The sequence below is a fragment of the Eptesicus fuscus genome, chromosome 17, assembly GCF_027574615.1.
Source record: "Eptesicus fuscus isolate TK198812 chromosome 17, DD_ASM_mEF_20220401, whole genome shotgun sequence".
Taxonomy (NCBI): domain Eukaryota; kingdom Metazoa; phylum Chordata; class Mammalia; order Chiroptera; family Vespertilionidae; genus Eptesicus; species Eptesicus fuscus.
This window is the reverse complement of record NC_072489.1, coordinates 21,878,341-21,900,000: the sequence shown is the minus strand read 5'-3', so window position 1 is coordinate 21,900,000 and position 21,660 is coordinate 21,878,341. Positions and strand designations below refer to the sequence as shown.

The following is a 21,660-nucleotide window of genomic DNA, read 5'->3' as shown; positions in this document are numbered from 1 at the left end:
GTGATATAGGAGATGATATAGATTTATTCGGGATATGAGTCACTTGCATTTTTTTAGTTAAAGCTTTAATGTATTTATGTGAGCAATTTTTTATACTGAAGAGTAGCAATGCCTTTACCTCATATCCGAAACTAAATGAAGGGTCTACTGTTTATGAAATAATGTTACATGAGAAAGGAGGAAATATTACATATATTGTGACAGAGCCATTAGCTGTCCACAAAAGCCAGTCTTTCTTTTTCACTAGTAATAGATTTGTAGTTTGGCACGTGGCTGCCAGCATTACCACATTTCCCAGTCTCTCGTGTGACTAATTGCAACACAAGGTAAGGAAGTGATAGATGACTTAGAACCAGCCCTGTCTTCTGCACACTCCCTCCACCCCGTCTTACAGGCTGAAATAGTGAGAATCAGACAGATCTTAGGTACCACATGGCAAAGAAGGCAGAGCCACCCACATCTTGAGTCCCTAAGTGACTGTGTGGAGCAGAGGCACCAATACATTGGAATACGCTTTTGTGACTGTGACATGAAAAAAAAAAAGTTTTTAATATATCTTGTTTGAGTCACTGAGTTTTGGAATGTTTTTGCTACTGTAGCTTAGCACTTGAGTCTAACAAATGCTCTGATTACAACTATGCAAAAAATACCCTATATAATAAAAGGGTAATATGCAAATTGACCCTAACAGTGGAACGACCAGAACAACCGCTTGACCAGTCACTAGGAGGCACACTGACCACCTCTTGGTCCCTCTCCCTGGCTGGCAGGCTCCGATCACCCAATGGCGAATGGGGAACCAGGGTGGGTGGCGGGGGAGCCGGGTGGCACCAGGCCAAGGCCGTTGCCCCGCCAGTCACCCCACACACAGAGGGGCAACCCACGGCGGGGGTGGGGCCAGTGTGCGGGTGGGAAGGGCCGACCTCTCGGTCCCTTCCCCTGGCCGTCAGGCTCTGATCGCCCCATGGCAAACGTGGAACTGGGGTGGGTGGTGGCGGGGGCCGGGGTCGGCTGCAGGCAGCCAGGGAAGATGGCCCTGATCGCAGGCCAGGCCTAGGGACCGTACCCGTGCATGAATTTCGTGTGCTGAGCCTCTAGTATTTATATGATTATACAATGACTAGAGGCCCTAGGGAAGTACAAATAGTGATTGTTTTAGACAATGTCTTATGAAGTTGTTTAAATATTTCAAATTTCTTTGGAAAACCAATTATTACAGATCAGTCAAGTGCCAGTCAAACACACGGTAATATTTCAATAGATTCTGTCTTCCTCTGAAATCCGAGGAAGGCCATATATTAATAACAGAAGCAAATTGCTGGATCCACATTTGATTCCTAATTGCATATTTACCAGGAGAAAATCTGGCATTTAAATTCAGCCTTTAAATTCACTACTATTCAGCAACAATCTGAATCCCTAAGTTCAATTAAAAAGGTCATTACCCTCTGGAACTGAAGGTGCTCTTTTAATTACAATATTGTTAATGAATTGAGAGAGAAGACAGTTTGGCTTAGTTCAATTAGCACATTTAAGTCAAAGCAAGCTCCAGTGAATATGGGTGGCTTTCCTGTGAATTATGTTTTTTCTCTCTTTTTTTCCCTCCTCCCTTTCTTTCTTTTATCCTCCTTCCTTTCTTCCTTCCATCTTTCCTTCAAATGTGGGATTTGAACCTAACCCTGGCACATAAGCTTCCATTCTCCATTTTATCTATAAATTGCTGCTAAAGCTGTTAATTAGCTAAGTGTTTACAATATATTTTTTATAAAACTCATCAAATTTAAATGAATATTAACAAGACAGTTTGATGATAAACTTTTAACTTAGCTTTCTGAGCTAGAGTAAAACATAAGCCATGTTATCTCTAGCTAAAAACAATAATTATCTAATTGCTTTATTATGGTATATTACACACACTTTGCCATGTAAGAGGCCAAAAAAAAAAAAAAAAGTGAACACATTTGGCAATTGGCTCCCAACAGTTGGTTATCAAGGTTAATCTATGTTAGGAAAGAGGCATTTCATGATGACATTGCGAACTGAAGCACACGGAAGAGTATGTTCCTGCAGAGAGCGCCGAGGTTTCCTGTTGGCTGGGATCCAATGAGCTTCAAAGTACATTTTCCAGTATATTGGAAACAGTCTTTCCTTAAAGTGACTTGCAAAGCTCAGAAATTAACTCCTGCTCCAGCTACTAATAGCAAAAACCATGCTACCAGATTAAATTTAAATAAAGTTCCTAACAACTGCTTGTAACATCTGGGATTTCACTTCAGGGGAGATAGTTGATTCTAATTTGCCCAGGTTACTCTCCCTCTTTGCTCTGACAGTAGGGGGCTTGGAGAAGTTGTCCATGCCAAATGTTCCACAGATTTGAGTCCGCTAGGCAAGGCATTTGTTCATTCACTCAACAAAAGGGTCTGCCAGCCCGCTGTGAGCTTGAAGTGGGGCAGCTACACAGAGAAAAAGCGAGACCCTGCTCTTCCAGTAAATTGCCATTAAGACCTTGTCTTACAGAAGGAGGAGCAATTTCCCTCTAATTTCCCACTGCACTCACAGACTTGCATTCAAAGCAACCTCCTTTGACAAACCATCTATCTGCCTTTGTTCCCTCAACAAACTCATATATATTCTTTAATAATCTTTCTTATTATATTCAACTAAGATATGTTATTTTTAAAAATTTGAAAATAAAAAAGAAGAAAAACAAATATCCTCTCGTTCCCAACACAAATACTGCTAACATTTTTATTTCCTTTCAGATTTTATTTCTTTTCTTTCTCAGTGTGTAGTTCTTTATTTTATTTATAGTAGTTTTTAAATTTATAATTGCACTGTTTTCCTCCTCAGGGGTTAAAATTAAGATAATCATCTTTGTAGGTAACATTTTCTGAGGGATAAAAATATTGAGACAAAGGCTTTGCTTCACAAATCCTCCAAGGAAACTGTTTTCAAAAACTCTCCAGGTGATTCTTATGCACATTACAGTTTGGAGGCCTCTGCTGTAATACAAGATAAATTATGATTAAATGTTTTAAAGGACATCTCAGCAGATTTAGGAAGTGAAAGCAATGTCCTCTGATGTAGAGAAGCGAAGGCTTCTAGCACTTGACCTCTAAAGGAAGGCTGGCTTTTTACAGGGAATAATCACGTAGAGAGGAAGGAACAAATTTTCAAGGCCAGGGAAACACAAATCTACCATTGTGTACAGGGCAAGTAAGTAAAACTACGAAGTTCAAATATACACTGAGTGGCCAGATTATTATGATCTCTGAATGCATAATAATCTGGCCACTCAGTATATATGTCCCCTGTGCATGAATTCATGCATGGGTGGGGTCCAGCCAGCCTGGCCAGGGCGAGGGGACATGGGTGGTTGGCTGACCGGCCTGCTGGTCGAACTCCTGGTCGAGGGGACAATTTGCATAATAGCCTTTTGTTATATAGGATATACACTGAGTGGCCAGATTATTATGTGTTCAGAGATCATAATAATCTGGCCACTCAGTGTATTTTCAAAGTACTTTGTGAGTACCATGGGAGAAAATGTCTATTACCAGGAAGAGTGAGGGGAGGCCGGCGGAGTGTAGAGCACCAGATGGATAAGGGTAATTTCCATTTTCAATGGCCACTTAAACAATACACAAATTCCGATTTTCAGAGCTGAAAGAGATCTTCAGGACAATCTATCGCAACTCACTACATAATGCACGCGTTCTGCTCTACATGTTGGGTACGTATTTCTGTGGCCTCCATTAGATGATATTGCCTGCCTAGCAAGGTTCCCTTATCCATAAAGGAAATACCTAATTAGCAAGACCAAAGGGTCCTTCTTTCGTGCTCTCAATTATTATTTTTTCCTTCTCATTTTCACCTGCTCATGATTCAATATCTCTACATATGAAATATTTCTAACATGTAATTCTTGCCTGTTTTATTTTACTGTTTGAATAGTAGACTTGCATTGTATACCAATTCCCCTGTCCCTAGTTTTCTACCATTTACTCATGAATTAGGAATAATAATATGAAAGACCAAAATCACTCATTTCCATTGATATGAAATGAAGGGGTATAAAATTAAATTATGGAACAGGAGATCCAGGATGACCCAACACATCGGCCAAGGTGCGTTTACCTATAGGTACGATCATGGGAGCACCAAAGGGTCTGAAGGACCCAAGCACTTCCCCCCTAGCTGGTTATATTGGTAAAATAAGATGTATGTCTCTACAGGGATAAACCTAGGTCATGAGATTGCTTCAGACATCTAAAATGTGAATATGCATTATTGTATCTGTTCAAATACAGAGTAATTACTAATCTCTATAGAGGACAGACCTTTACAAATAAAACTAATAAAGTCATCAGACATGGCTTTTTACTTGCATGTAAAAGTTTCCTTTTATGTATATCAACTCCACTTAAGAGATTTTATAAATAGTTTCTTGGGGAAAAAAAGAGACATCTTGTGGTTAATCTGAGACAGATACTGAGTCTAGAGCCGTATTGGAGAGATACTAAATGACTTTTATATTTCTGCTGTAGAGGAAACTGTAGTACACTCAATTGGATCATAAAATGTCTGGCATGAGGTGCTTCTAGTTGTTGATAAAAGAGAAAATTGTACAGGAAGAATGCTTTCAGAGAGAGTAAAGATGGGAGCTCTAGAGAGGAGGAGGAGGACAGGAGGAGGGAAGGGAGAGGGTAAATTGTAGGCGGGAGGGCTGCAAAGTCATTCTGTAAGGCCTTTCTCTTTTAAAAGGAAAGATCCCATACTGGGGGGAGAGGGGGAGGGAAGCTTTGAATCACTTACTAAGTTTTTACAATCTGGATGCACCAAGGACTGATCAGGAAATTGTGTTATGAGAGGCTTGTTTGTCTGTTTGTTTATTTACCTCTTCTTTGTACAGATTCAATTTCTTTGAATTAGTCAAAAATACTATTCCTCTGAATAATTAAGTCATTTATTACGGAGAACATAAAATTATGTCATTTGCATATGATCTTTTCCCCTGGATCATAGAATTAAGTGATAGAAGTGTAGTGCAAGAAGCCCCTTATAGACAATCTATTGCCGCCTCTTTCCTTGAATGGAATGGTTAACACTTTGCCAAGCTCAAGCAGCTAGTTAGTGAGAGCAGACGAGGAGAGAAAATTTGTGTTGAGACTCAGTGCCCCTCTCTTTCTATTTACTGTCCCATAGCACCAATTTCTAGTAGTAATCTAATGGTTATTGGCTACTCAAAGATTAGTAGAGAAAAGTTGTTTGCTTTGCATTTATGTTTTTAAAAATTGGCTTTATGCTAGCTTATAATTGGCTAGTTTAGTTAGTTTAAAATTTCAAATACAATTTCATAAAATAGGGTTATTATCTACCACATGAGCCCAAAATAAAATATTTACCAAATGACATAGAGAAGAATCAGTGTAATTAAGCCTATTTTGTATTTCAATAAATGAAACTTTTCACTTGAGTTTACTCTTGAATCTGAGGTGTAACAACTATGTCTTTAAGGGTTTCTTTATATTGAGAACAATGGAGTGCAATAAAGTAATTCAGGAGTCATGACCCCCAAGTAATTGTTTAATGACTTCTGAAATATCTTACTTCAAATCTAAGTGTTAAATTCTTTTAACCACACTAACACAGTAGCTCTTTAAAAGCCGAGAGTAACTATTTAAAAGCCTGGCTTCCTTATTTTATATGGATTGGCACAAACTCAGTCACCTGTTCACAGTCAGCTCTGCCCTCAGCACTCCATGGTTCTCATTCATCATGCCATTGCCATGTACCTAGTGATCAGTCACTACAAGGTCTGTGACCCTCCTTCCAGGGCATCATGTATTTTGTTATCCTCAAGTTTCAAGCCTTTGCAAGTCTTGGATCTGCAGAAATATCAACCTAGACTCTAAATATTTTTAAATATAAATTTATTGATTTCAGAGAGGAAGAGAGAGGGAGAGATAGAAACATCAATGACAAGAGAGAATCACTGGGGATCGAGCCTGTAATCCAGGCATGTGCCCTGACCAGGAATCAAACCGTGACCTCCCGGCTCATAGGCCAGTACCCAACCACTGAATAACACTGGCCAGGCTAGACTCTAAATATTTTCAACTTGATGGAAAAAGTCCAGATTTACTTTCTATTTGGTTATTTTACAACTGCTTAAAGCCAATCGGTAAACTTGATAAAAATCACACCAGAGAACAAGTGCATCTGCTGGTATTAACTCTACCATTTAGAAACACATTGGTAAGATGCACAAAATAGCTAAAGAACTAGAGTATCAGCTCATCAGCCTTTAAAAGCCAGGCCTGATTCTGAAGGATACACTTCATAGGTGGTCACATTTATTTATCCATTCAGTTGACAGTTATGGAATGACCACTATATGCCCCACATGTGGAGGATCTGAACCTGCACAGAGCTAGAAATTTAGGTGCTGATATTCTTAGCTAAAGAGACAAGACACAATATTACTCTATGAAAAGTCATGAGATTATAAGCTATATTAATGGTATTTAAAATAGGGGGCTCTGGTAAATCGCCTTTGTACCAACTATCTGTATGCCTTAGGCATGTTCCTTAATGTTCCTATTTGCAAAATAAGAATGCAGACTAGAGGTTCTGTCAGACTCTTCTCTCTGTCTGTCTCCTCCTCTTCAACCAGATGTAATAAAGTTGATTTTGTCATTTTACACACTAACAGACATTAGTAGGTAATATGAGAAAATAGATTTCAAGGCCAAAATTATTTGCCAAGACAAAGAAGGATATTTTATAAAGGTACAATGGGGAAAAAAAAAAGATGATGGGCTTTGAATCCATTCAGACCTGTGCACACCATCCTGCTCTGGCATCTTCTCACTGAGTGACATTGGTAAGCGGATTGACCATTCCTAACCTGCCTTTTCTATAAAAGGAGGCAAATAATATCTAAATGAGATAATGCTTGTTACATTGTCTGGCACACAAAAGCACTTGCACAGGATCGCTATTACTATAAGAATTATCTGCATTTTTTTTTCTTTTTTAAATCCTGGCACATTAACCATGTAATTTTATCTTCACAATACCCTGTGAGGTAGTATTATCCTCATTTTGCATTTGAGGAAACTGAATCACAAAGTGCAGTCACTGCCATAGGGTATATAAGGAAACACCTTCAATGTCTCTCCACATAAAAACAGAGGTAGAGAGAGTCTAAAGTGAGACCGCCCTTGGCTCTTCATGGGGGTCAAATTTGGCACACCTGTTTTCATCCCCGTGGCATGAATAAAATGCTGATGGACGATGACTTACCCAATAATGTCCACAGTCTAGTGGCCCAGCCAGGAACAGAACCTAATTAAAATACTTTTATTTTATAGTACTTGAATGTTGCTTACAAGCTTAGAGAGTGTCTATCATCTTGGGCCTTAATATTTGTATTTTTCCTTCTGTGGTCCTCATCTTGGAGAGAGAAGGTATTCAGTCTGTTAACAAGATAAACAAAATCATTCCCACTCTTAAAAAAAAAAAATGAGCTGGAAATTCTTCAGGACTGAGTGGTTCATCATGGCCACATGATGAGTAGGAAGTTGCTAAATCCGCATTGATGTAAGTGATCACGCCCAGAAGCCCTGAGACCTCTCTGGCTCGTGTAAAATTCCCTGTAAGGATCACACTCTCACTGCAGCACGACAGTCCTTCCATTCAGTAGGTAGCTTCTGAACAGACTGAATCATGGAAAACTGATCTACGCACCATCACTTAGCTACCTGCCAGTCACATCTCAGGTCTCATCTTTACTATTCGCTCCCTGTAGAAATGTCTGAGACTGGCCACTAATTCCAGAAGTGACGTTCTGGATTGTCATGGAAATGTGCTTTTCGTATACTGGAAAAGTTAGAAAACAGGACTCCACAAAAGGGGACACCTACACTTGTGATGAATAATTACTCCGGCGTGGGTTGTTCTGTTACAATTCTTAGATAGGAAGGTATCTTAGAAACAAGCAAAGAAACAGATGGATCTTGGGTGATCCCTATGCTTTTCCTCATTCATCTTCCTCTTGTGGAATACCAAGGTTTATAACAATGATAAAAATAATAAAATTGGGTACAGAATGAGGGGATTCCCCCCTCTTCTCTCTCCCCCGCCCACCCTCCCACCCCACTGACTTGAGCTTCTAGGTCAAATGGGATGCTTATACTGACAACAGTTCAGATTTCTAAACAAAATAATTGATGGTGACAGTCCATTTATTTTAAAAATCTGCTGACTGTGCTTCCTGCTGTCAGGTCTTGCCACAAAGCTCATCGACTCTTCTTTGGCATCAAAGGCCTCAGCATCACCTCATGCCAAAACTAAGCAAGAAAAGCTAATGTAAGGGGTTGGGAAATTGGAAAAGTATGATAACATAAAATGTATGCATCTGGGGATTAAAAGCCTTCTAAATCTTCCAGCATATGTAAAACAACGATGTCAGATCCATGTGTGTGTCTCCAAGATCATAAAGCAATCCCATAGCTATTTTCTCTGACGTCAAGGTCATCTTTTTTAAAAAAGATGACTGCTTTAATGTTTCTCCTCTGGTCCTTGCCAGTATTGCTAAAAACAGTTGAATTTTTGAAATCAGATAAATCTGCTAATTTGAGTGTAAATGTCCTCTTGTGGCTGCTTTCCTGGGTATATTTTATGTCTGATCGGCTGCTGGGTGACAGATGCACTATAGCTCTTGTCTAATTAATATCCTGGAGATTCTGGCTATAGAGTTTATATTAAAACATTGAAATAATTTTAATCAGCTGTTGATCAGAAGCAAATGATTATGTTCGTCAATAAAACATTATCTTAGATTTTTTTATACCATGGTATTTTCATTTTTATAAAACTAAAAATTAATAAAGTAATAATTAACAAAATAATTGATGAAGTTTAGTTTTAGAGAACTTTTAGATTCACAGTAAAAATGAGTGCAAAGTACAGATACTTCTCATATACTTCCTGTCCTCACACAGGCATAGCTCACTCACTATCAGCATCCTTCACAGAGTGGTACCTTTGTTACGACTGATGAACCTACATTGACATGCCATATCCTAATAATGATCAGATAAACCAGAGTTTGCATTATGGTTCACTCTTGGTGTTCTACATTCTATGGGTTTGGACAAATATATAATGACTTGTTTCAATCATAATTGTATCTTACAGAATATTTCCATTGCCCTAAAAAGTCTCTGTGTTCTACCTATTCATCCCTTCCCCCAATTCCTGACAACCACTGATCCTAGTTGATAAGCTTCTATAGGGCAGAGTCTATGTTTTCTCTCTCTGTGATTGAATTCACCTCAGCACCCAGCACAGCTCCTGTTTTAAATGTGTGTGTGTGTGTGTGTGTGTGTGTGTGTGTGTGTGTGTGTGTGATTGTACATATATATTTGAGGAATAAATGGCTTTTTGCAAGCTCTTTTGAATCATATTGCTAGCAAAGACAAATTAAGGCCATCTTAGATAGTCTCCTTTGACACAATGAGTAATAATTTGACTACACTGATGGTTGTAGTGAGTGAGATAGTTAAAGTGAAAGATAGGGGAAAAGAAAGACAATTTGTAGTAGTCATTTACTGGGCTAATTCAAAGCACAAAAGTCAAACCTGTAAGTATGTTCTGCTTTTCTTTTGGAACTCCATGAATAATTTCAAAAAATATCAAAGTGATTTAGAAAACCCAAGTCTATTTGTATGCTGTTTATTCTTTATACAAAGTGATCAATGGAATGCAGAGTAAATTTGACTTCATTTTTCAGTAACAGAACAATTTCTTTAAAGGCATCAAATCGAACACTTTCATCTTGCAGAAAGTTTCCAGCATAACTATTTTTTTATGAAAGGGATTTTCTGCACATACACAGCTGTAGCTTTCAACAGGCCTAATGTACATGAGAATGGTCTTTTGGTAAGATCCCCCTTATCCTCTCCCCACTCCTACCCTAGCATTGCTTGCAAACAGCAGAGAAAATAAGAGGGAAAAGTTTATTTTCTCTGTGCGCTTAACCCTTTTAAATTCACCTTCACTTTCAAGGTTAACTACTACTGAAAAGAAAGCTGGAAGAAACCCACTTCCCCAAACCAAGTTCCTTTCTTGCATTTTACTCCCTACCTACAATACCTCATTCTCACTAATATGACATCCTGCAGTTCTTATCCCAATATCTTACACAAATCCATCTTGCTGAAGTTTGTCTTTCAAAACTTGACCTTAGAGCAGAGATTGCAAAACCAATGGTCCTTGGCATTATGTATTGGCAGAAGTGATGGGACTGTGTTTTTGCTTTTATTTTCTTTTAAATTGATTCAACGGTCTACAACTGGAAATCAACATACTTTTCTATTAAAATCTGTATTTCTGGGTTCTTTTAAGAAATTCTGTCTGACAACACAGAGCCTGTATTCAAACACAGCAACAATTGGCCAAGGATGAGTTGATGTCCATCTCTTAAAGTAGGCTGAGGTTCTTCATTGCATCACAGGTACTCCCTTTTCACTCATCACTTGTTTGTCCTCCCACTGTAAGCACTTGAATTCTCTGCCTCTACCTTGGGGACTCTCTGAAAAACAGGCTGAGAGGGGACTGGGTGATGGGGAGGGGCACCTCTAGATGCATTTTAGGTTAGAAAGAATATTCCTAATAAATTGCTCTGCAATTTTAAACTTGCATTAGGGAACTAATAGGTTTTGGTGAACTAAGCAAGAAAGCTAAGTAGTATACAAAATGGTGATTAAAAGGCAAAATACATTCTAAGATTCAAACAAACAATCAACTTACAAATGGACTACTTGTACTTTCTCATCAGAAAATGATGCCTGATCTCACGTAGGCCTTTCATCCTGGACTAATCACTAAGCATGAGCTAAGCGGTTACCTAAGAATTATAAAAAACGCATACAGAGGAGTTCGTGTGTGCTCCTGGCTTTCTACTTCTATAGCAAGGAAAGTGGGAGATTAGAGATTCTTCGAACTTTCACAGCTTGATCCACTTAATAGCAGGTCTCTTGTCTGAAAGCATTCAGAAAGGTTTTTTTCTCTCTCCATCAAGAAATTAAATATATAAAACTTGGGCTCATCCATTCTTAGATTTATTGTGCTGCCTTTATTCCTTCAATCTCTGACATTGATAGAACTGAGCTGATGCCCTACTCTGCCATTTATTAGCTGTTTGACCTTAAATGAGCTGCTTAATTTCTTTCAGCCAGGGTTTCCGAATCAGCAAAATGTTCATTGTGAGCATTGATGTAATGGGGTAATAAGTAGAAAGTGTTTTGCCTAATGCTGGTACAGATTACTAAATATTTTATATATTTGACTTTAATTTCTTTTCTTGTTTTTCTCTTTTTTTATTATCCAAAAAAGTTATTTTTGTCCTGTAAGGTCCATAAAAACCCCACTCCTCCAATACTTCTGGTTAACCAGCCTCCTCCATGTATGACCATATTATTTACATGCATAAAACAAATAACTCTACTCTCTGGTTTCTAGAATTTTGAATGCCAGGAATGGAGAAGGATATTTAACCCCTCATTTTCCATTTACAGATAATTAAATTGAATTGCAGAGAGGTTTAGTGATTTGCTAAAATCACTTAAGCAGAAGACTAGAACTCTTCTCTTTTAAAAAACAAACACCATAAATAGAACCAGATTTTAACAGTGTAGATGAGCTCAAAAGACCACTATATGTAGGATTCACTATTTATTTTTTAATTGAATGGAATACTGAACTGATTAAAAGGAATAGATCAGTCCCAATTCCATGATCAGACTGGTGATTAAAACAAAGTTTGGCTTCTAGACCTGAGTTTACTTGTCAGTCAGCTGCTTACTTGTTAACTCTTGGCCAAATACCTTCATGGAGAATAATATAGGGAAGTTTTTGGTTTCAGAGAAATTTCACATGCTAATTAATTGTATATCAAATTTTGACTACATAATTCCTACAGGAGCTTTTGCACATGCCATCTTTTGTCCTTTTAATGTTCTTTAAAAACACTTTTACCTATTTTTGGAAGTTGAATACAAAAATGCAAAAGCTTCAGTAAATTTGAAATTATCTTATCAAATCAAATTTTCAAAAGGAAAATACCATTGCTTATTAGGTGTATTGGAGATTCAAGTGACCTTTTCTCAAATAAAATTTTGAAGAAAAACAACACACACATACTAAATAGAGGAAAAGGAAGAAGATTAATATTCACTGAACAACCCTGTCCACATCATGCAGCATTTTGTACACTAATCCGTCATCCCATCTGATCTTACTATTATCTTCACTTTACAATGGAGTATGCCTTTTACAAGATACATACAAGAGATATTAAATGACTTTTCCAAGGACTTCAAGCCAGGATTAAAATCCAGATCTGTCTCCTATTTTCACAGTTCACTCAATGAGTCAAGCTGTTTACCATCTTTAAGATTTTCTAGCCCTGGTAGAGTAGCTCAGTTGGTTAGAGCATCGTTCTGATATGTGAAGGTTATGTGTTTGATGGAGTTAGGGCACATACAAGAATCAACCAATGAATACATAAATAAGTGGAAAACAAGTCAATGTTTCTTTTCTCTTTCTCTCTGTCTCCTTTCCTCTCTCTCAAATCAATTAATAAAAAGTTTTAAAAAATATTTTCCATAGGATTAATAAACATTCTACTTCATTTGTTTATATGCCAATTAATTCAACAATGATTTATTGAATGCTGCACTTATTATATATCAGGCTAGGGCAGTGGTCAGCAAACTAATTAGTCAACAGAGCCAAATATCAACAGTACAACGATTGAAATTTCTTTTGAGAGCCAAATTTTTTAAACTTAAACTTCTTCTAATGCCACTCCTTCAAAATAGACTCGCCCAGGCCATGGTATTTTGTGGAAGAGCCATACTCAAGGGGCCAAAGAGCTGCATATGGCTCACAAGTTTGCCAACCACAGGGCTAGGGAAACAAAAACAAAGGATCTAGACAGCATTCCCAGCACCCAGCACAGAACATGTCACATAGTAGGCACTGAAGATATCATTGTTGAATGGATGAATGAATGAATGAATGAATGAATAAACTCCTGTCCTCAAATTGCTAATCATCTATTTAGTCCAATAGCCACCAGCCACAGAAAACTATTATACACTTAGAATGTGAGCAGTCTAGATTAAGACAGGCTATAAATATAAAATATATACCAGATTTCTAAGACTAAGTACAAAAAAAGAATGTAAGATATTTCATTAGTTTTTATATCGATTACATGTCAAAATAATATTTGAGGTACACTGGGTTCAATAAAACATATTGTTGAGATTAGTTTTACCTGTTTATTTTTACTTTTTTTTAGTATGACTATTAGAAAATTTTAAATTATGTATGTGGTTTGCCTTCTATTTCTAATGGGTAGCATCAATCTGGTACCATTAAGTCATGAGGCACTTGCTTTTCTGTTCCAATTTCATGATTAAAACTAATTTTCTTCCCTCTAATGTATGATGATAAGTTATACTTTAAATGCACCTTAAGTCCTTTTTAAAAGCCAGACTGTGCTTATGAGATTGAATCAATTGTTGGGTGTTAAAAATTTTTATACACAAATGCAAAATAGTCCATACCCATATTCTCTTAAAATATGACTACCTCGTAACCCTTCCCTGGTGAGAAGCAACTGCATCTCTCCAACTCCATTCCCGGATCCAGTTCCCTAAGATGAAACCTAACCGCTTCACCCTGGCAATCAAATATTCAAAGCTGCTATCATCTGCCTCTATTCCACCTCATGCTTCAGCCAACTTAGCCATCTAGATTTCATTCCTATGATTTCTAGAACACGGGAATGAGCATGCTGTTATCACCAGTTGGAGTTTTAGTTTTCAAATCCAACTCCTGCCTAGTCTTCAAGGTTTGATGTAAATATTGCTTACTTCATGCTGAATTCCCATAATACTCTAATCCCATATAGTTTTTCCCTTCTCTTAATCCCAAAACACTAATATTCCATTCAAAATTATCTATTCCTGACTGGCTGGCATGGCTCAGCAGTAGAGCTTCGACCTATGAACCAGGAGATCATGGTTCCATTCCCAGTCAGGGCACATGCCCAGGTTGCAGGATCGATTTCCAGTGTGGGCATACAGATGCAGGAGGCAGCCAATCAATGATTCTCTCTCACCATTGATGTTTCTCTCTCTCTCTCTCTTTCTCTCTCTCTCTGAAATCAATAAATATATATATATATATATATATATATATATATATGTATAGATAGATAGATAGATAGATAGATAGATAGATAGATAGATAGATTCTTGATTATTATGGAAAGTCTCTGACTTTTCTGTAATTGTAACACTACCCTTTTCCTGTACTCCAAAGACCATGAATGGAAAATTTATACAGAAACCTCTAGAACATGGAAAGGTCACTCACTAAGCTTTCATCACATCTTTTAGCTGAAAGAGGATTTATATGCTGAGGGTTTCTAATCCAGGGAGTAGGAAGTCACACCTGTGTGCTCTATTCCACATAAGCAAAGGCATTGCTGCCTTAGCTATAACATCTCTTCCCTCCAAAAGAGGAGAGCTGCCAAGATGCTCACTGAGAAAGTTGCTGGTTTGTGTACAACTCTAAGTATGGGTTTGTTGACTTCTTTTGAAGGGAGACTGAGGAAAATGGAAGGGGACTCCAACAGCTTTATTTACTGACTAGAGGCCTAGTGCACGAAATTCATGCACTGGTGGTGGGGGGGGTGTCCCTCAGCCCAGCCTGCACCCTCTCCAATCTGGGACCCCTCGAGGGATGTCCAACTGCCCGTTTAGGCCCGATCCCAGTGGATCGGGCCTAAACAGGCAGTCGGACATCCCCCTCAATATCCAGGACTGCTAGCTCCCAACTGCTCACCTGCCTGCCTTCCTGATTGTCCCTAACCGCTTCTGCCTGCCAGCCTGATCACCCCCTAACCACTCCCCTACCAGCCTGATTGATGTCTAACTGCTCCCCTGCCAGCCTGTTTGCCCCCAATTTCCCTCCTCTGCCAGCCTGGTCACCCCTAACTGCCCTTCCCTGCAGGCTTGATCACCCCCAACTGCCCTCCCTTGAAGGCCTGGTCCCTCCCAACTGCCCTCCTCTGCTGGCCATCTTGTGGTGGCCATCTTGTGTCCACATGGGGGCAGGATCTTTGACCACATAGGGGCAGTCATCTTGTGTGTTGGAATGATGGTCAATCTGCATATTACTCTTTTATTAAATAGGATAGAGGCCTGGTACATGGGTGGGGGCCAGGTGGTTTGCCCTGAAGGGTGTCCCAGATCAGGGTGGGGGTTCCCTTGGGGTGTAGGGCAGCCTGGGCAAGGGGCCTGTGGTGGTTTGCAGGCTGGCCACGCTCCCCGGTGACCCAAGCAGAGGCCCTGGTATCTGGGATATATTTATCTTCTACAATTGAAACTTTGTAGCCTGGAGCGGATCCAAGCCTTCTGCTCGCTCCGTGGTGGCAGCCATTTATGTTGGGGTTTATTCACCTTCTATAATTGAACTTTGTAGCCTGGAGTGGAGGCCAGGGTGTGCGGAAAGCTTGGATTCCTCCATCACCGGGGACAACCCTAGCCTGCTCTCTCCAGCTCTGTGGCTGCCGCCATTTTTGTTGGTATTTATCTTCTATAATTGAAACTTTGTAGCCTTAAGCGGAGGCCTGGGCCTGCCAGGGTATGCAGAAAGCTTGGCTTCCTCCATCGCAGGGGAACCACAAGCCTCCCTCCTACTCTCTCCATGGCCGCAGCCATCTTGGTTGGGTTAATTTGCTTACTTGCTCCTGATTGGTTGGTGGGGGTGGCATGTGGGTGTAGCAGAGTGATGGTTAACCTTTTGCACTCGGATGTCGAGTGTAACTCGACACGGTTAGCATCGGTAGCAGCTCTTTTTATACTCTTTGAATGTATCAATAATTTGAAATACAAAAATATCCAAATAAATAAGTTTGTATGAAAAGAAACTCCAGTTTTTTATTCTACTGCCGCTCTTTGTAAAATCTGGGGTATTTAAAAAATTAAATCCCGAGTAGAATAAAGGAATTGAGAAAAAAGCATGCGAGTGCAAAGGGTTAATTTGCATATTACTCTTTTATTAGATAGGATAACTAAGCTTATCCTAATTTGATAGCAGATGATCAATTCAAGCAATGTGTGACACTGAACAGCATCTATCAATAGGCAAAGATATCAGTAGAGCAGAGAACAATAAGCACCTTTTGCAAGACAGCAAGAGTCCCTCTAAAGCCTTATCTCTTGGCGCTGGGGCTTGGCTAAATCTGGCTCACCATTCTGTGAGTGGGAACAATCAGCTTTGTAGGTTGGAAGGAAGTATTATAATTAAATGTCCACCCACTTTTTTTTTTCTTTTTTGATGAAAGGCTCCCATGAAACTTACTAAAATAAGGTGCATGAACACAGATGAATTTTTGATGAGCAAGTCAAAGCACTGGCAAAGCTGGCTTTTCACATAGAGAAACTTCTTTAATTCATAGAACATTTTCAGGCCTAGATCATTAACACTGCCAGAGCTAATAATAATTAACATGCTAAAATCCATGAGATAAACTGGAAATTTTACTGGTGTAGTTGGTAGCAACTGTAGTGTCAGCATGAACTGATTTTTCTGAGAATAAAGTAAAATGTGATTCAAAAATAATAGTGGAGTTTAAAATTAATTTTAGAGAAATATGTATTATTTATTATATGACTCTTTCTAATAAATAATACATTTGTTGAATATAATGACAATTATTCTTGTGAATAATAGTTGTATCACCACATTAAAGTTATAGATTATACCTCTAAGAGTGGGCAAACCCCTTTAAAGATGCTGTTAAATTGTCACAAACTCCTGAGCAAAAATCTGGAGCAGGGTTGATAGTGCCTGCTCTTGATAATTAATGGCAAAAGCATCTGCTAAATCACTGCGAGGAAGAATTTTAAGGTATCCATTAAGGTGCAGTAGAGTAGGTAGGTACTCTCCTAAATAATTGGACTCAGGCATGTATCTCAAGTCCAGTTACAGAAATCCCCAAAGTCAAGTTTTTAGAGAGAATGAGAACTAAGTTGCTGTTAGGAATGTGTTCCTTCATTCAATACAGATTTATTTGGAACTAGCTGTAAAGACTGCTATCATTCAAGAAGGCTCAGAATGATAAAAGATAAAAACCCTACTCCCCAGAATTACTGGATATTTTTGTTTTTAAGATAAAATTAATATTTTAAACTTCCTGTTTAATAGGTATTACTGATGAAAGCCAGTAGAGTTCCTGGTGCTCTAAGTAACTATGTGTACAAGATCAAAGTACTCGGAAGAATAACTCAATAAGCACATTTGTCATTAATTGCTAATCACTAAGCGAAGATGACTTTCAAAATGCCAGCTTCTTGATTCCTGCTTTTCCTTCCCACTGTGGCATGGTGGATCAAAAAATACAGAATAAGTTGGATGTTCAAAGTGGGAGCAGCTTTGCATAATAGCTACTTAGTTCTGTATAACAAAATAAAATCAGTCACAAGGATCTAGGTTCTCCAATTATTGGTACTACGTATGATCATTTTATAATTTTATGCAAACTATATGATAATATAACAGGAGACCTCAGACATGACTCTGCTAGAGAATAGGAATGTTCAAGCCTAATTATTGGCCAGTTTTCTCCTTATTCCCTTTTTTTTTCTCCAACACCCAACTGCTTTTGGTTTTTTACTTATTACCCATATAATTTCTTAATGGTTGGTGTTTTTGTGCTTTGTGTTCAGTTCTACCTTTTACTATCTTTTTTTTTGGTAAAAGTTACACATTAACCATTATCTAAAATGTTTCTTTTAACAGCATGAAGTTTTTCTTCAAAGATCTGATAGGAATTCTTTAAAAGAGAACTTTTTGTTTTTTTCCTATTTAAGTTTTGCTTCAACAAGTTCACTGATTTTAGATTTCTCTGACAAACATAGTGGAGATATCAAAACCCAGACATGTTGAAAATAGCTTTTTCTTGAAGCCATTTAGAATCTAAGACTTTATGCCTTGCTATGTGAAATTGCCCAGCTTGGGAATAAGATGGGTATATGTGCATGTCTGTGTTAGAGAGGTGGTAGGAAGTGGGGATGGGGCAGGGGGAATGGCAAGTAATCTATAAGTGAACTCAGAATGTCTTCTGAAACAGATATGTATACGCTCTCCTATTTCCCCAACTTCTATCTCAATGTTTGTAATAAATGAATGATGATTTTTCTCCGTTGTTTTGGTTAGACATCTCCTTTCAAAAATAATTTTCCTGGGAGATAAATCGAGTGCTCTTTTTGTTTCCTGTTTGATAAAGAACACAGTGTGCAAGTGGTATACTTAAAAATCATTTTCATTTTCTCCTATGGCTCTATCTCTTAGAAAAATAGAATTCTCTCATTTTAAAAAGTATTTGTTGGATCATAGAAGTTTAGAAATTTGTAGTGGCCTTAGCTATTACCTTTTTTAAAAAACTTTATAGATAAATAAAATGAAATCCAGAGAAGAGTCGTAGATTGAAGGTGGCCACAAATCCTTTGTTATTCCTTCCATTGAGAAGTGGAGTCTCATGCCCCCACCTGCCGCACCTTCCCTGTGTTTGGGCAGGCTCTGTGATTGCTTTGACCAATAAAACCCAGAGGAACCCTGCCATTTTCGGTCCCAGCCCTTAAAAGAATGTCAGCTTCTACTTCCTGGGTCTGGCTTGCTCTTAGGACTTCTCATCTCAGAATAATGTGTTGGTGCTCCACTCAACACCCCCAGCTAAGCTCCCAGAGGACAGCTAACATCACTTTCAGTTATGGGAATGTGCCATCTTGTATGTCTAGCCTAGTCAAACCTTTGAAGGGCTACATTCTCAGCATATCCTCCCCTGAGGATATATTTCATATATATATATATATATATATATATATATATATATATATATATATATATATATATATATTATACCGAGAGAGAGAGAGAGAGAGAGAGAGAGAGAGAGAGAGAGAGAGAGAGAAAAGAGAAATATCAAAGGGTTGCTGTAGGTGCCTGAATTGAGAATCTACCCCACAATATAGGTAAGTGCCCTGATCTAGAATCGAACCTACAACATTCTGAACCAACTGAACCACCTAGCTAGGGCACCAGCCAATATTTAATAGCAATCAAGTGAGAGACTCTAAGTGAGAATAGTCCAGCTCTGCCCAGTCAACCCACAGATCAGTACAAGAATGAATAATACACTAAGTTTGGGGATGATCTGTTTTGTAGTAAAAGCTAAGTGGAACTGAAAATGAAACTTAGACCAGCCTCTATATAGAACCAGAAGACTCCAATTCTAACATAATCTTAAAAAGTGTTATGGGAACATGCACAGTTAAATTAGACTCATTCTCAGTCTCCTAGTAGCTCAAAATTTCAAAATCTTTTCTTTTAATAATCACATAAAACACATAATTTTCAAAATTCTTAAACATTTAAAGCAGACCCTAAAAGCTCTGACTACATAGCAAAAGACCATTATTAGGTAATAGAATCAGGTAGCATTCTCAATTGTTCATTGAAAACATTAACTTAGTAAAAAATGAATGAAAGAGTTCCTTAAGTAAACTGATTTGGGGAAACCATAACACATTAAAGATGTCTCTTGAACTCTAGATTTTTCAGAAATGTAAAATATCCAAGAGAATAAACTTTCTTTCCCCAAATTATATGATCAAGGAGTCCTTCTTCACTGAGCACCTCATGAGATTTCTATTTCATAGAAATATTAAACTAAGAAATAGAAATAGGGATGCAACTTTATTAGCAGAAACTTACTTTCAGAATATTTCACCAAAAAGTTGCTTTTATGCCCTCATCTTGGAGAACAGATTTTTAGTCAAAACTTTTAAAATCTTGGGGGGCTACACTCAGTTGGGTCCCTTTCACCACCTGCTCCCTCTGTGCTGCTCTCTTACTTTGAACACTTTCCTGTTGAAATAGTTAATAAATATTGGAGGAATGAAGATAAGAAGGAATAAATAAAATCAGGTAAATGATAAGTAATTGAACTAATTAGTTAAAAATTGCAAACCTGGAAATCAGCTCCGACTCTAATTAACTTGGTTTGGATTTTGTACCTTTATTTCCATATAAGGCCGAGGAGAATTGTAACCTTGCCCTGTTTCATGGAATTCTTGACAAGTTCAAAGGACATGTCAAAATTGAAGGTGGAGATTTAGGCCTGATGTGTTCTTAGCAATCTATTTATCAATTCCTTTCATTTTTGAGATGTGAAGACTGGGATTCAGAGAGCTTATAGTATAAGTGCTAGCCACATTAGAAACTCCCTTTCCAGTAGACCCACATTAAAGAGGTTGGTAAAGCCCTACATATTAGTATATGCTATATCGAAAGCTGTGATTCTAATCCAGATGGTGACTATTTCTAACATAAGGTTTACAAACAATTTGGGCCCCCAAACACATATTACACCTGTGTTCATAGCCAGTTCAGGACCGTCTAAATCTTTAATAACCAGTATGGCATGGGCACTGACAATGACAATGGATACTAGCCTTAACAATTGATACAGTCATACTGATGGGCACCAGCAGTCTCTCTTTCTGGTATATGGATGTGGTCAATCACATTTCTCCCTTCCTGCCACTGGTCCCCAGCCCTGTGAACACTGTCACATTACTGTGACTGCATTCTGATGCCCATAATACAATAGGTTCCATGATGTGTCTCCTGGGAATCACCTAGCCCTTCATGGCTCCTGGAACAATATGCCACCCTGTCTCCCAAATCATGGAGCATCTCAACGTTTTCAGTTTATAAGTAGGAGGAATTAAGTTTTATCATCTCCTCTTGCTCCAACTAAGACATGGACCAGTCCAATAAACTATACTTAATTACTCTGGAACTCTCTACCCCTATAAATCCTACATTCTTGTTCTATAGTCACATTATACAGTGGGATATTATTTGAAAAGCTGAAGGAGTAATACAGCCACGAAAATACGGTAGAAAAAATTAGCATGAGATAGAATATTTGATACTTTCAAGTTATAATGGAAAAATATTTGTAAGGATAGAACAAAGTATCTGCATTTAACAAACTTATTTGTGTAGCTCTGAAAAAAAAAACAGTCATTTAAAAATATTGATTATAGTTTCATAGCTCTTTCTAAATAAATTGCTCCTTTTCCCAGCCAATGGGGAATGGTTATACAGCTTGACATATATACCTCTATATTCCCTTGGCCCAACTGTGCTTCATTGGTAATAAAAGTTCTCAGACATTATTTAAGTATAATTTGATTGTAAATGAGGAATGAAGGCCTCATTCCCCCATACATAGAGTAATTAAAATTCTAACACACTTACTTCTACAAGCCTGTTGGTGTGTTCACGAAATATCGCAGCATATTCTTTTATTTCCTTTTCCCGACCATTCTTGGCAGCTTCGATGAGAACCAAAAGTGGGACTGTCGTATCCAGAAAGGAGTCTGACACATGATCTATAATAGCCTTACGGAGCTGAGAAGAAACAGAAAATCCATGTTTTAAAAATCAGGAAATAGTTCAGGTTATTTTGTAGGTTTACAATCTCAGTAGCTACAAAATTTT

General features: G+C 38.1%; 1 protein-coding gene across 1 annotated transcript in view; it reads right to left on the bottom strand.

Moving 5' to 3' along the window:
* Positions 1–21,660, bottom strand: part of CTNNA3 (catenin alpha 3) — a 1,343,669-nt gene that overhangs the window by 598,678 nt on the left and 723,331 nt on the right. The window contains exon 9 of the mRNA XM_054728624.1: positions 21,418–21,570. Coding sequence (XP_054584599.1) covers positions 21,418–21,570 — 153 coding nt within the window. The remainder of the gene's footprint in view (positions 1–21,417; positions 21,571–21,660) is intronic.